The sequence below is a fragment of the Heptranchias perlo genome, chromosome 15, assembly GCF_035084215.1.
Source record: "Heptranchias perlo isolate sHepPer1 chromosome 15, sHepPer1.hap1, whole genome shotgun sequence".
NCBI lineage: Eukaryota > Metazoa > Chordata > Chondrichthyes > Hexanchiformes > Hexanchidae > Heptranchias > Heptranchias perlo.
The window spans coordinates 66,536,213-66,549,182 of NC_090339.1; the positions used below are offsets into that span (position 1 = coordinate 66,536,213).

The following is a 12,970-nucleotide window of genomic DNA, read 5'->3' on the forward strand; positions in this document are numbered from 1 at the left end:
CTTTAAACTACTTCTGAAATTGTGGAAGGGAACAATTTCGAACCTCGATCTGTATTCATTCACATTGTTCATAGTGGTGCCTTTATTGTTAGGGAATTGTGCTAACTTGATGATTTGTTCCTCCTGGTCCCTGTTGGGTTTGAAACCCAGGTTAAGGAAGATTGATTTTTGAAGGTTTTTGGCCCCCTGTCGAAACTCAATGAACTTCGAGCACTAGTTCCCATGGCTGGTATTTCCTGTTGAGGTCTGTTATAATGGTTAGAGTTATAGTCCTGTCTACTAGCTAGCTCACTAAGCCTCTGTTGCAGGAAACTGCTTTGAAGTTTCTTCTGAACTAATGTCTCATTAAAGGAATTTGGCTAAACATTTTAAATTTATTGTGTGTTTATATCGATATATGAACCATGCCTGATGTTTCTGAGCCGATTATGTTTCTCTTCCTCTGTCCAACATCAGAACTGCAGGTTTTCCTTCCCCGTCCTGTTAAAACTAGATGATGAGCTGAAAGTTTAATTCTATTGCAGGAGGTTTCTGCTCTGTTCCTTTCCAGTCAAGTTCAGCATTTGGAGATAATGAAGCAGAGAAGGAACCAATTAGATTATTTTATTATCAAGTATAATTTGCTTCTAATCCTGCAAATTTGATACAATCAGATAGTTCAGTTCTCCCCCTCCACCTGATAAAGAAACATTTTTAGGTTCTCTACGTTCCAGAGGATCCCCCCCCTCCCCGCCCCTCTTTTCCCACCTCCCCGCCCCTCTTTTCCCACCTCCCCGCCCCTCTTTTCCCACCTCCCCGCCCCTCTTTCCCCCCTCGCCACCCCTCTTTTCCCCCTCCCCGCCCCTCTTTTCCCACCTCCCCGCCCCTCTTTTCCCACCTCCCCACCCCTCTTTTCCCCCTCCCCGCCCCTCTTTTCCCCCTCCCCGCCCCTCTTTTCCCCCTCCCCGCCCCTCTTTTCCCACCTCCCCGCCCCTCTTTTCCCACCTCCCCGCCCCTCTTTTCCCACCTCCCCGCCCCTCTTTTCCCACCTCCCCGCCCCTCTTTTCCCACCTCCCCGCCCCTCTTTTCCCACCTCCCCGCCCCTCTTTTCCCACCTCCCCGCCCCTCTTTTCCCCCCTCGCCGCCCCTCTTTTCCCCCCCTCGCCGCCCCTCTTTTCCCCCCCTCGCCGCCCCTCTTTTCCCCCCCTCGCCGCCCCTCTTTTCCCACCTCCCCGCCCCTCTTTTCCCACCTCCCCGCCCCTCTTTTCCCACCTCCCCGCCCCTCTTTTCCCCCCCTCGCCGCCCCTCTTTTCCCCCCCTCGCCGCCCCTCTTTTCCCCCCCTCGCCGCCCCTCTGTTCCCCCCCTCGCCGCCCCTCTGTTCCCCCCCTCGCTGCCCCTCTTGCTAACTGTGGATGACTACAAAGATTGCAAGGAGCATGGGCAAACTGACCACGGCTCCATTCCACGAGGCCATTCAAGTGGGGGGATTAAAAGGGAATGTGGTAGTGGTAGGGGATAGTATAGTCAGGGGGATAGACACTGTTCTCTGCAGCCGCGATCGGGAGTCCCGAAGGCTGTGTTGCCTGCCCGTTGCCAGGGTTAAGGACATCTCCTCACAGCTGGAGAAAAACTTGGAGCATGAGGGGGAGGATCCAGTTGTCGTGGTCCACGTAGGAACCAACAACATAGGTAGAACTAGGATTGAGGTTCTGCTGAGGGAGTTTGAGGATCTAGGGTCCAAATTAAAAAGTAGAACCTCAAAGGTAATAATTCCTGGATTACTACCTGAGCCACGTGCAAATTGGCACAGGGACAAACAGATCAGAGAGTTAAATGTGTGGCTGAAAGAGTGATGTGGGAATCAGGGGTTTCGATTCATGGGGCACTGGCACCAGTACTGGGGAAGGAGGGAGCTGTTCCGTTGGGACGGCTCCACTTAAACCGGGCTGAGACCAGTGTCCTGGTGAATCGAATAACTAGGGCGGTAGATAGGGCTTTAAACTAATAAGAGTGGGGGAGGGTTCAGGTAAGGGTCAACGTATAAGTCTAAAGAGAAAAGTCAAGCCTGTAGATCAGAGTAGCGATTTCGGTAAAAACAAGCAGTGTGTCAGGAAGGGACAGAGAGTTTAACAAATCAGGGAAAAATAGTAAAAAGTTAAAATTAAAGGCACTATATCTGAATGCACGAAGCATTGGTAACTAGATGAATTAATGGCACAAATAGAGATAAATGGGTTTCATCTAGTAGCCATTACTGAGATGTGGTTGCAGGGTGACCAAGGTTGGGAACTAAACATTTCAGGGTACTTGAATCATAGAGTTCAGGTTACAGCACGGAAGGAGGCCTTTCGGCCCATCGAGTCCGCGCTGGCTCCATGCACAAGCAATCCAGCTAATCCCACTGTCCAGCCTATCCCCGTAGCCCTGCAAATTTTTTCATTTCAAGTACTTATCCAGTTCCCTTTTGAAGGCCATGATTGAATCTGCCTCCACCACCCCCTCGGGCAGTGCATTCCAGATCCTAACCACTCGCTGTGTAAAAAAGTTTTTCCTCATGTCACCTTTGGTTCTTTTGCCAATCACCTTAAATCTATGCCCTCTGGTTCTTGACCCTTCCACCAATGGGAACAGTTTCTCTCTATTTACTCTGTCTAGACCCTTCATGATTTTGAATACCTCTATCAAATCTCCTCGCAACCGTCTCTGTTCCAAGGAGAACAACCCCAGCTTCTCCAGTCTGTCCATGTAACTAAAGTCCCTCATCCCAGGAATCATTCTAGTAAATCTCTTCTGCACCCTCTCTAAGGCCTTCACATCTTTCCTAAAGTGCGGTGCGCACAACTGGACACAATTCTCCATTTGTGGCTGAACCAGTGTTTTATAAAGGTTCCTCATGACTTCCTTGTTTTTGTACTCTATGCCTCTATTTATAAAGCCCAGGACCCCGTATGCTTTTTTAACCACTTTCTCAACCTGCCCTGCCACCTTCAACAATTTGTGCACATATACCCCCAGATCTCTCTGTTCCTCTACCCCTTTTAGAATTGTGCCCTCTAGTTTATATTGCCACTCCTCATTTTTCCTACTGAAATGCATCACCTCACATTTTTCCACGTTAAACTTCATCTGCCACATGTCCGCCCATGCCACCAGAGTGTCTATATCCTCTTGAAGTCTATCACTATCCTCCTCACTGTTCACTACCCTTCCAAGTTTTGTGTCATCTGCAAATTTTGAAATTGTGCCCTGTACACCCAAGTCCAAGTCATTAATATATATCAAGAAAAACAGTGGTCCCAGCACCGACCCCTGGGGAACACCACTGTACACCTCCCTCCAGTCCGAAAAACAATCGTTCACCACTACTCTCTGTTTCCTGTCATTTACCCAATTCTGTATCCATGTTGCTACTGCCCCCTTTATTCCATGGGCCGCAATCTTAATAGCAGCCTACCATGTGGCACTTTATCAAATGCTTTTTGAAAATCCATATACACCACATCAACTGCATTGCCCTCATCGACCCTCTCTGTTACCTCATCCAAAGTCTCTATCAAGTTAGTTAAACACAATTTGCCTTTAACAAATCCGTGCTGGATTGACTTTTGGAAAAGATAGACTTTTCCAAAGGTTGTGGGTGGGGGGTGGTGTAGCCCTGATAATAAAGGATGAGATGAAGGCTGTAGTGAGAAAGGATCTTAGCTCAGAAAATCAGGATGTAGAATCAGTATGGGTGGAGCTAAGAAATAACAAGGGGCAGAAAACTCTGGTGGGAGTAGTTTACAGGCCCCCTAAAAGTAGTTATTGTGTTGGACAGAGTATAAATCAGGAAATTAGAGGAGCATGTAACAAGGGTAATGCAATAATTGTGGGGGACTTTAACTCTTCATGTGGACTGGGCAAACCAAATGACAAAAGTAGTTTGGAGAACGAGTTCATGGAATGCATTCGAGACAGTTTTCTAGAACAATATGTAGAGGAACAACTAGGGAACATGCTATTTTAGATCTAGTATTGTATAATAAGACAGGATTAATTAGTAATCTTACCATAAAGGATCCTCTAGGAAAGAATGATCATAATATGATAGAATTTCATATTGAGTTTGAAAGTGATGTAGTTAGTCTGAAACCAGGGTCTAAAATTTAAACAAAGCCAATTACGTGAGTCATGATGTGGAGATGCCGGTGATGGACTGGGGTTGACAATTGTAAACAATTTTACAACACCAAGTTATAGTCCAGCAATTTTATTTTAAATTCACAAGCTTTCGGAGGCTTCCTGACGAAGGAGGAAGCCTCCGAAAGCTTGTGAATTTAAAATAAAATTGCTGGACTATAACTTGGTGTTGTAAAATTGTTTACAATTACGTGAGTATGAGGGGCGAGTTAGCTAAGGTAGATTGGGAAATTAGATTAAAAGATATGACGGTAGATAAGCAATGGCGAACATTTGAAGAAATAATTCATAATTCTCAACGAATATACATTCTCCTGAGGAATAAAAACTCCATGGGAAAAGTGATCCAACCGTGGCTAACTAGAGAAGTTAAGGATGGTATTAGATTAAAAGATGATGCTTACAATGTTGCCAAAAGGAGTAGTAAGTCTGAGGATCGGGAGGGTTTTAGAAATAAGCAAAGGAGATCCAAGAAATTGATGATGAGGAAGAAAATTGAATATGAGAGTAACTAGCAAGAAATATAAAAACAGATTGCAAGAGCCTCTACAAGTATAAAAAAAGGAAGTGTTTAGCAAAAGTAAATGTGGGTCCTTTAGAAGCAAAGACAGGAGAAATTATAATGGGGAATAAAGAAATGGCAAAGACATTAAACAAATCATAGAATCATAGAAAGGTTACAGCACGGAAGGAGGCCATTTGGCCCATCGAGTCCGTGTTGGCTGTATGCAAGAGCAATCCAGCTAGTCCCACTCCCCCGCTCTATCCCCAAGGCCCTGCAAATTTTTTCCTTTCAAGTGCTTATCCAGTTTCTTTTTGAAGGCCATGATTGAATCTGCCTCCACCACCCCCTCGGGCAGTGCATTCCAGATTATAACCACTCGCTGTGTAAAAAAGTTTTTCCTCATGTCACCTTTGGTTCTTTTGCCAATCACCTTAAATCTATGTCCTCTGGTTCTTGACCCTTCTGCTAATGGGAACAGTTTCTCTCTATCCATTCTGTCTAGACCCTTCATGATTTTAAATACCTCTATCAAATCTCCTCTCAATCTTCTCTGTTCCAAGGAGAACAATCCCAGCTTCTCCAGTCTATCCATGTAACTAAAGTCCCTCATCCCTGGAATCATTCTAGTAAATCGTTTTTGCACCCTCTCTAAGGCCTTCACATCTTTCCTAAAGTACGGTGCCCAGAACTGGATACAATACTCCAACTGTGGTCGAACCAGTGTTTTATAAAGGTTACTCATGACACACAAAGGGTGGTAGAAGTTTGGAACTCTCTTCCGCAAACGGCAATTGATACTAGCTCAATTGCTAAATTTAAATGTGAGATAGATAGCTTTTTGGCAACCAAAGGTATTAAGGGATATGGGCCAAAGGCAGGTATATGGAGTTAGATCACAGATCAGCCATGATCTTATCAAATGGCGGAGCAGGCACAAGGGGCTGAATGGCCTACTCCTGTTCCTATGTTCCTACTCTATTTATAAAGCCCAGGATCCCGTATGCTTTTTTAACTGCTTTCTCAACCTGCCCTGTCACTTTGTGCACATATACCCCTGTTCCTGTACCCCTTTTAGCATTGTGCCCTCTAGTTTATATTGCCTCTCCTTTTTCTTCCTACCAAAATATATTACTTTGCATTTTTTGTGTTAAATTTCATCAGCCAGGTGTCCGCCCATGCCACCAGCCTGTCTATATCCTCTTGAAATCTATCACTATCCTCCTCACTGTTCACTACACTTCCAGGTTTTGTGTCATCTGCAGATTTTGAAATTGTGCCCTGTACACCCAAGCCAAAGTCATTAATATATATCAAGAAAAGCAGTAGTCCTAGTACTGACCCCTGGGGAACACCACTGTACACCTCCCTCCAGTCCGAAAAACAACCGTTCACCACTATTCGCTGCTTCCTGTTACTTAGCCAGTTTTGTATCCTTGCTGCTACTGCCCCCTTTATTCCATGGGCTTCAAATATTTTGTATCTGCCTTCACAGGAGAAGACACAAAAAACATACTGGAAATAGTGGGGAACCAAGGATCTAATGACAATGTGGAACTTAAAAGTAGTTAAGATTAGTAAAGAAAAAGTACTGGAGAAATTAATGGGACTAAAAGCCAACAAATCCCCTAGACCTGATGGCCTCCATCCTAGGGTTGTAAAAGAGGTGGCTGCAGAGATAGTAGATGAATTGGTTGTGATCTTCCAAAATTCCCTAGATTCTAGAACGGTCCCCGTTGATTGGAAGGTAGCAAATGTAACCCCGCTATTCAAGGAAGGAGGGGGAGAGAAAACAGGGAACTACAGGCCAGTTCGCCTGACAGTAGAAGGGAAAATGCTAGAATCTATTATTAAGGAAGTGGTAACAGGCAACTTAGAAAATCATAATGTGATTAGGCAACACGGTTTTATGAAAGGGAAATCGTGTTGGACAAATCTATTAGAAGTTTTTGAGGGTGTAACTAGCAGGGTAGATAAAGGGAGAACCAGTGGATGTAGTATATTTGGATTTTCAAAAGGCATTCGATAAGGTGACACATAAAAGGTTGTTACACACGATAAGATTAGGGCTCATGGGATTGGGGGTAATATAGTAGCATCAATAGGGGATTGGTTAACGGACAGAATACAAAGAGTAGGGATAAACGGGTCATTCTCAGGTTGGCAGGCTGTAACTAGTGGGGTGCGGCAGGGATCAGTGCTCGGGCCTCAGCTATTTACAATCTATATCAATGACTTTGATGAAGGGACCGAGTGTAATGTATCCAAATTTGCTGATGATACAAAGCTAGGTGGGAAAGTAAGCTGTGAGGAGGACACAGAGTCTGCAAAGGGATATAGACAGGTTAAGTGAGTGGGCAAGAAGGGCATAATCAGAGGGCTGTGGATGCTCAGTCATTGAGTATATTCAAGATTGAGATCAATAGATTTTCGGACGCTAAGGGAATCAAGGGATATGGAGATCGGGCGGGAAAGTGGAGTTGAGATAGAAGATCAGCCATGATATTATTGAATGGCGGAACAGGCTCGAGGGGCCTATGGCCTTTGCCTGCTCCCATTTCTTACGTTCCAACACTCCACTCACCTTCACTCCCTCCCCACCGCTGCCCCGCCCCTCTCCCCCCACCTCGCCAACCCTCCCGCTGCCCCCGTCCCCCTTTTTCCCCCTCACCACCCTCATTCTTCACCACGATAATAACAGGTAGTCATGTCACGTGGTGGGTGGGGTGCATTGCCATGGGTTGGTGCTGCTCTGCACCGCTAGTTAATGGGACAGAGGTTGGGACACATTCCTGAGCTGTAAATCTCAGCTGCGTAACCAGTGGAGAACAGCTGCTTCACCTGATGAAGGGAGGAAGCAAAACCAGTGAGTGAGTGATCCCAGGGTCACTGTAACCAGTCAGTGAGTGAACCCAGGGTCACTGTAACCAGTCAGTGAGTGATCCCAGGGTCACTGTGACCAGTCAGTGAGTGATCCCAGGGTCACTGTGACCAGTCAGTGAGTGATCCCAGGGTCACTGTAACCAGTCAGTGAGTGATCCCAGGGTCACTGTAACCAGTCAGTGAGTGATCCCAGGGTCACTGTAACCAGTCAGTGAGTGATCCCAGGGTCACTGTGACCAGTCAGTGAGTGATCCCAGGGTCACTGTGACCAGTCAGTGAGTGATCCCAGGGTCACTGTAACCAGTCAGTGAGTGATCCCTGGGTCACTGTAACCAGTCAGTGAGTGATCCCTGGGTCACTGTAACCAGTCAGTGAGTGATCCCTGGGTCACTGTAACCAGTCAGTGAGTGATCCCAGGGTCACTGTAACCAGTCAGTGAGTGATCCCAGGGTCACTGTAACCAGTGAGTGAGTAATCCCAGGGTCACTGTAACCAGTGAGTGAGTGATCCCAGGGTCACTGTAACCAGTGAGTGAGTGATCCCAGGGTCACTGTAACCAGTGAGTGAGTGATCCCAGGGTCACTGTAACCAGTGAGTGAGTGATCCCAGGGTCACTGTAACCAGTCAGTGAATGATCCCAGGGTCACTGTAACCAGTGAGTGAGTGATCCCAGGGTCACTGTGACCAGTGAGTGAGTGATCCCAGGGTCACTGTGACCAGTGAGTGAGTGATCCCTGGGTCACTGTAACCAGTGAGTGAGTGATCCCTGGGTCACTGTAACCAGTGAGTGAGTGATCCCTGGGTCACTGTAACCAGTGAGTGAGTGATCCCAGGGTCACTGTAACCAGTGAGTGAGTGATCCCAGGGTCACTGTAACCAGTGAGTGAGTGATCCCAGGGTCACTGTAACCAGTGAGTGAGTGATCCCAGGGTCACTGTAACCAGTGAGTGAGTGATCCCTGGGTCACTGTAACCAGTCAGTGAGTGATCCCAGGGTCACTGTGACCAGTCAGTGAGTGATCCCAGGGTCACTGTAACCAGTGAGTGAGTGATCCCTGGGTCACTGTGACCAGTCAGTGAGTGATCTCAGGGTCACTGTAACCAGTCAGTGAGTGATCCCAGGGTCACTGTAACCAGTGAGTGAGTGATCCCAGGGTCACTGTAACCAGTGAGTGAGTGATCCCAGGGTCACTGTAACCAGTGAGTGAGTGATCCCAGGGTCACTGTAACCAGTGAGTGAGTGATCCCAGGGTCACTGTAACCAGTGAGTGAGTGATCCCAGGGTCACTGTAACCAGTCAGTGAATGATCCCAGGGTCACTGTAACCAGTCAGTGAGTGATCCCAGGGTCACTGTAACCAGTCAGTGAGTGATCCCAGGGTCACTGTAACCAGTCAGTGAGTGATCCCAGGGTCACTGTGACCAGTCAGTGAGTGATCCCTGGGTCACTGTGACCAGTCAGTGAGTGATCCCAGGGTCACTGTGACCAGTCAGTGAATGATCCCAGGGTCACTGTAACCAGTCAGTGAGTGATCCCAGGGTCACTGTAACCAGTCAGTGAGTGATCCCAGGGTCACTGTGACCAGTCAGTGAGTGATCCCAGGGTCACTGTGACCAGTCAGTGAGTGATCCCAGGGTCACTGTGACCAGTCAGTGAGTGATCCCAGGGTCACTGTGACCAGTGAGTGAGTCATCCCTGGGTCACTGTGACCAGTGAGTGAGTGATCCCAGGGTCACTGTAACCAGTCAGTGAGTGATCCCAGGGTCACTGTAACCAGTCAGTGAGTGATCCCAGGGTCACTGTAACCAGTCAGTGAGTGATCCCAGGGTCACTGTGACCAGTCAGTGAGTGATCCCTGGGTCACTGTGACCAGTCAGTGAGTGATCCCAGGGTCACTGTGACCAGTCAGTGAATGATCCCAGGGTCACTGTAACCAGTCAGTGAGTGATCCCAGGGTCACTGTAACCAGTCAGTGAGTGATCCCAGGGTCACTGTGACCAGTCAGTGAGTGATCCCAGGGTCACTGTGACCAGTCAGTGAGTGATCCCAGGGTCACTGTAACCAGTCAGTGAGTGATCCCAGGGTCACTGTAACCAGTCAGTGAGTGATCCCAGGGTCACTGTGACCAGTCAGTGAGTGATCCCAGGGTCACTGTAACCAGTCAGTGAGTGATCCCAGGGTCACTGTAACCAGTCAGTGAGTGATCCCAGGGTCACTGTAACCAGTGAGTGAGTGATCCCTGGGTCACTGTAACCAGTCAGTGAGTGATCCCAGGGTCACTGTGACCAGTCAGTGAGTGATCCCTGGGTCACTGTGACCAGTCAGTGAGTGATCCCTGGGTCACTGTGACCAGTCAGTGAGTGATCCCAGGGTCACTGTAACCAGTGAGTGAGTGATCCCAGGGTCACTGTAACCAGTCAGTGAGTGATCCCTGGGTCACTATAACCAGTCAGTGAGTGATCCCTGGGTCACTGTGACCAGTCAGTGAGTGATCCCTGGGTCACTATAACCAGTCAGTGAGTGATCCCTGGGTCACTGTAACCAGTCAGTGAGTGATCCCTGGGTCACTGTGACCAGTCAGTGAGTGATCCCTGGGTCACTGTGACCAGTCAGTGAGTGATCCCTGGGTCACTGTGACCAGTCAGTGAGTGATCCCGGGTCACTGTAACCAGTCAGTGAGTGATCCCAGGGTCACTGTGACCAGTGAGTGAGTGATCTCTGGGTCACTGTGACCAGTGAGTGAGTGATCCCGGGGTCACTGTAACCAGTGAGTGAGTGATCCCAGGGTCACTGTAACCAGTCAGTGAGTGATCCCTGGGTCACTATAACCAGTCAGTGAGTGATCCCTGGGTCACTGTGACCAGTGAGTGAGTGATCCCTGGGTCACTATAACCAGTGAGTGAGTGATCCCAGGGTCACTGTAACCAGTCAGTGAGTGATCCCTGGGTCACTATAACCAGTCAGTGAGTGATCCCTGGGTCACTGTGACCAGTCAGTGAGTGATCCCTGGGTCACTATAACCAGTCAGTGAGTGATCCCTGGGTCACTGTGACCAGTCAGTGAGTGATCTCAGGGGCCTTCATGTGCATTGTGTAATGATCGGGACAGGGTTAAAGAAAGAACTTGCATTTATTTAGCAGAATTCACCACATCGGCATCGGTTGGCAGTAATCTGGAAGACAGTTGCTATTAGTAACATCATTAAGCATAATGATGGCCCTTAAAGGGGATGGGAAAGGGTGAGTGTGTCCTTGCTTGGCGATTCCTGCAGTTCGATTACCGCAATGACTTGTTTGACTGTCTAATCTGCCAGATACATGTTTATAATGGGTATGAATATTAACATTAGAAACTGTTGATGGAATTGAACCAATCATCAAATGGATGTTATTAAAACTTAATCACTAATTTTCCCCAGAATTCTTCAAGGAGCTGTTGGAAAATGCAGAAAAATCTTTGGATGACATGTTTGTACGGACTTATGGGGAACTGTATACGCGAAACTCGGAGATATTCCAGGACCTGTTTAAAGAGTTGAAGAAGTACTATATGGCTGGAAATGTAAACCTGGAGGACATGCTGAGTGACTTCTGGGCTCGGCTCCTGGAGCGGCTGTTTCAGTTGGTGAATCATCAGTACCGTTTCACGGATGAGTACCTGGAATGCGTTAGCAAATACACGGAGCAGCTGAAGCCGTTCGGAGACGTACCGCGCAAGCTGAAGCTTCAGGTGACGAGGGCGTTTATCGCTGCTCGAACCTTTGCACGAGGCCTAAGTATCGCACGAAATGTAGTGAGCAAAGTGTCCACAGTAAGTAAAGAGAAATTGTTGCTTTGATCAAACTGAACTGTGCCCCTTATCCAGTGCTGCTACTTTAAGCATTGTACGTGTAACAAAATTGTAGTCCAGGCTTTGGTCTCGCCAGCTTACTGTCTATGTGAAGGTGGTGTGGTCTCCCTTTCCAGGGATAGAAGAGCTAATCCCACACAACTCACTCCTGTTTTCAGAATCCCAGCTGACCATTTTCACCTTTTTTGTTTCTTGCTCCAAACCATAATCTCATACTTTACCAGTTCAATAATTGACCTGATCCCCTTTAGAGAGCTTCATTTCAGTTGTATTTACTGCACTGAGTGACTGCCTGTTCAGTAGCTCAGATTCGTTTGATAAAGTGCCAGGTATGAGATTTGCTCTGTTGATGCAGGCCCATGTTATTAATGGGACAATGGTGGCTGAGAGGAAGGGTAAAGGGCTGCAACTCGTGGTAAACCCCAGGGTCAGCATTGGAACCTATAAAATAGAGGTTTCTAACACAGGAGGAGCCTGTTGAGCAATCCAAAACGATGCCACTGCATTGTGCTCTCCCAATATCCACACTATCATCTCTGCTTCAAATATTTATCCACTTTTTACTTAAAAGATGCAATAGTCTCTGACTCAACAACTCCCTGTGACAAAGCATCCCATACATATAAATGATTTGGCCATAGGTACAGAGGGATGTAACAAAATTTGATGTTGGTACATGAGGACATGGAGGGGTGAGGGAATGCAGTTCAATGTAGATAAATGTGAGCTTGTACATTTTAGAGAAAAAGAGAAAGAAAATAGAAAATTAACCTGTATGGTAAAACTGTCAGTGGAGCAGATATCCAGGGTTATGGATCCACGGGTCCCGGGTCGGGGAATGGTGATGACACTCAGTTCTACCTTTCCACCAGAATCTATTTGGTTAGAGTTAAGAAACAATAGAGGTGCCATTACACTACTGGGTGTATACTATAGGCCACCAGCTAGTGGGAAGGATATAGAGGAGCAAATTTGCAGGGAAATTACAGAGAGGTGCAAAAGCTATAGAGTAGTGATAACAGGGGGACTTCAACTATCCTAATATAGACTGGGATACTAATAATATAAGGGGCAAAGAGGGGGAGGAATTTTTGAAGTGTGTTCAGGAGAACTTTCTTGACCGGTACATTTCCAGCCCAATGAGGAAGGAGGTATTGCTGGACCTGGTTCTAGGGAATGAGGCGGGCCAAGTGGAGCAAGGGTCAGTGGGGGAGCTTTATGAGCCAGGATTAATTAATAATGTCCTAGTTAAGGATCCCCTTGGAATGAGTGACCATAACATGGTTACATTCCATATCCAATTAGAGGGTGAGAAGGTTGGTTCTCAAACAAGCGTACTGAGCTTGAATGAAGGAGACTATGATGGTATGAGAGTGGAATTGATTAAAGTGGACTGGGAAAATAGATTAAAGGGTAAGATGGTACATGAGCAGTGGTGTTCATTTAAGGAGTTATTTTACAACTTTCAAAAAATATATATTTCACTGAGGAAAAAAGGGTGTAAAAGAAATGACAGCCATCCGTGGCTAAGTAAAGGAATTAAGGATAGTATCCGACTAAAAACAAGGACACATAAGG

The 12,970-nt window shown here is 47.0% G+C and overlaps 1 protein-coding gene across 1 annotated transcript in view; it reads left to right on the forward strand.

Moving 5' to 3' along the window:
* LOC137332828 (glypican-4-like) overlaps positions 1-12,970 on the forward strand; it is a 209,090-nt gene that overhangs the window by 95,078 nt on the left and 101,042 nt on the right. The window contains exon 2 of the mRNA XM_067996760.1: positions 10,962-11,353. Coding sequence (XP_067852861.1) covers positions 10,962-11,353 — 392 coding nt within the window. The remainder of the gene's footprint in view (positions 1-10,961; positions 11,354-12,970) is intronic.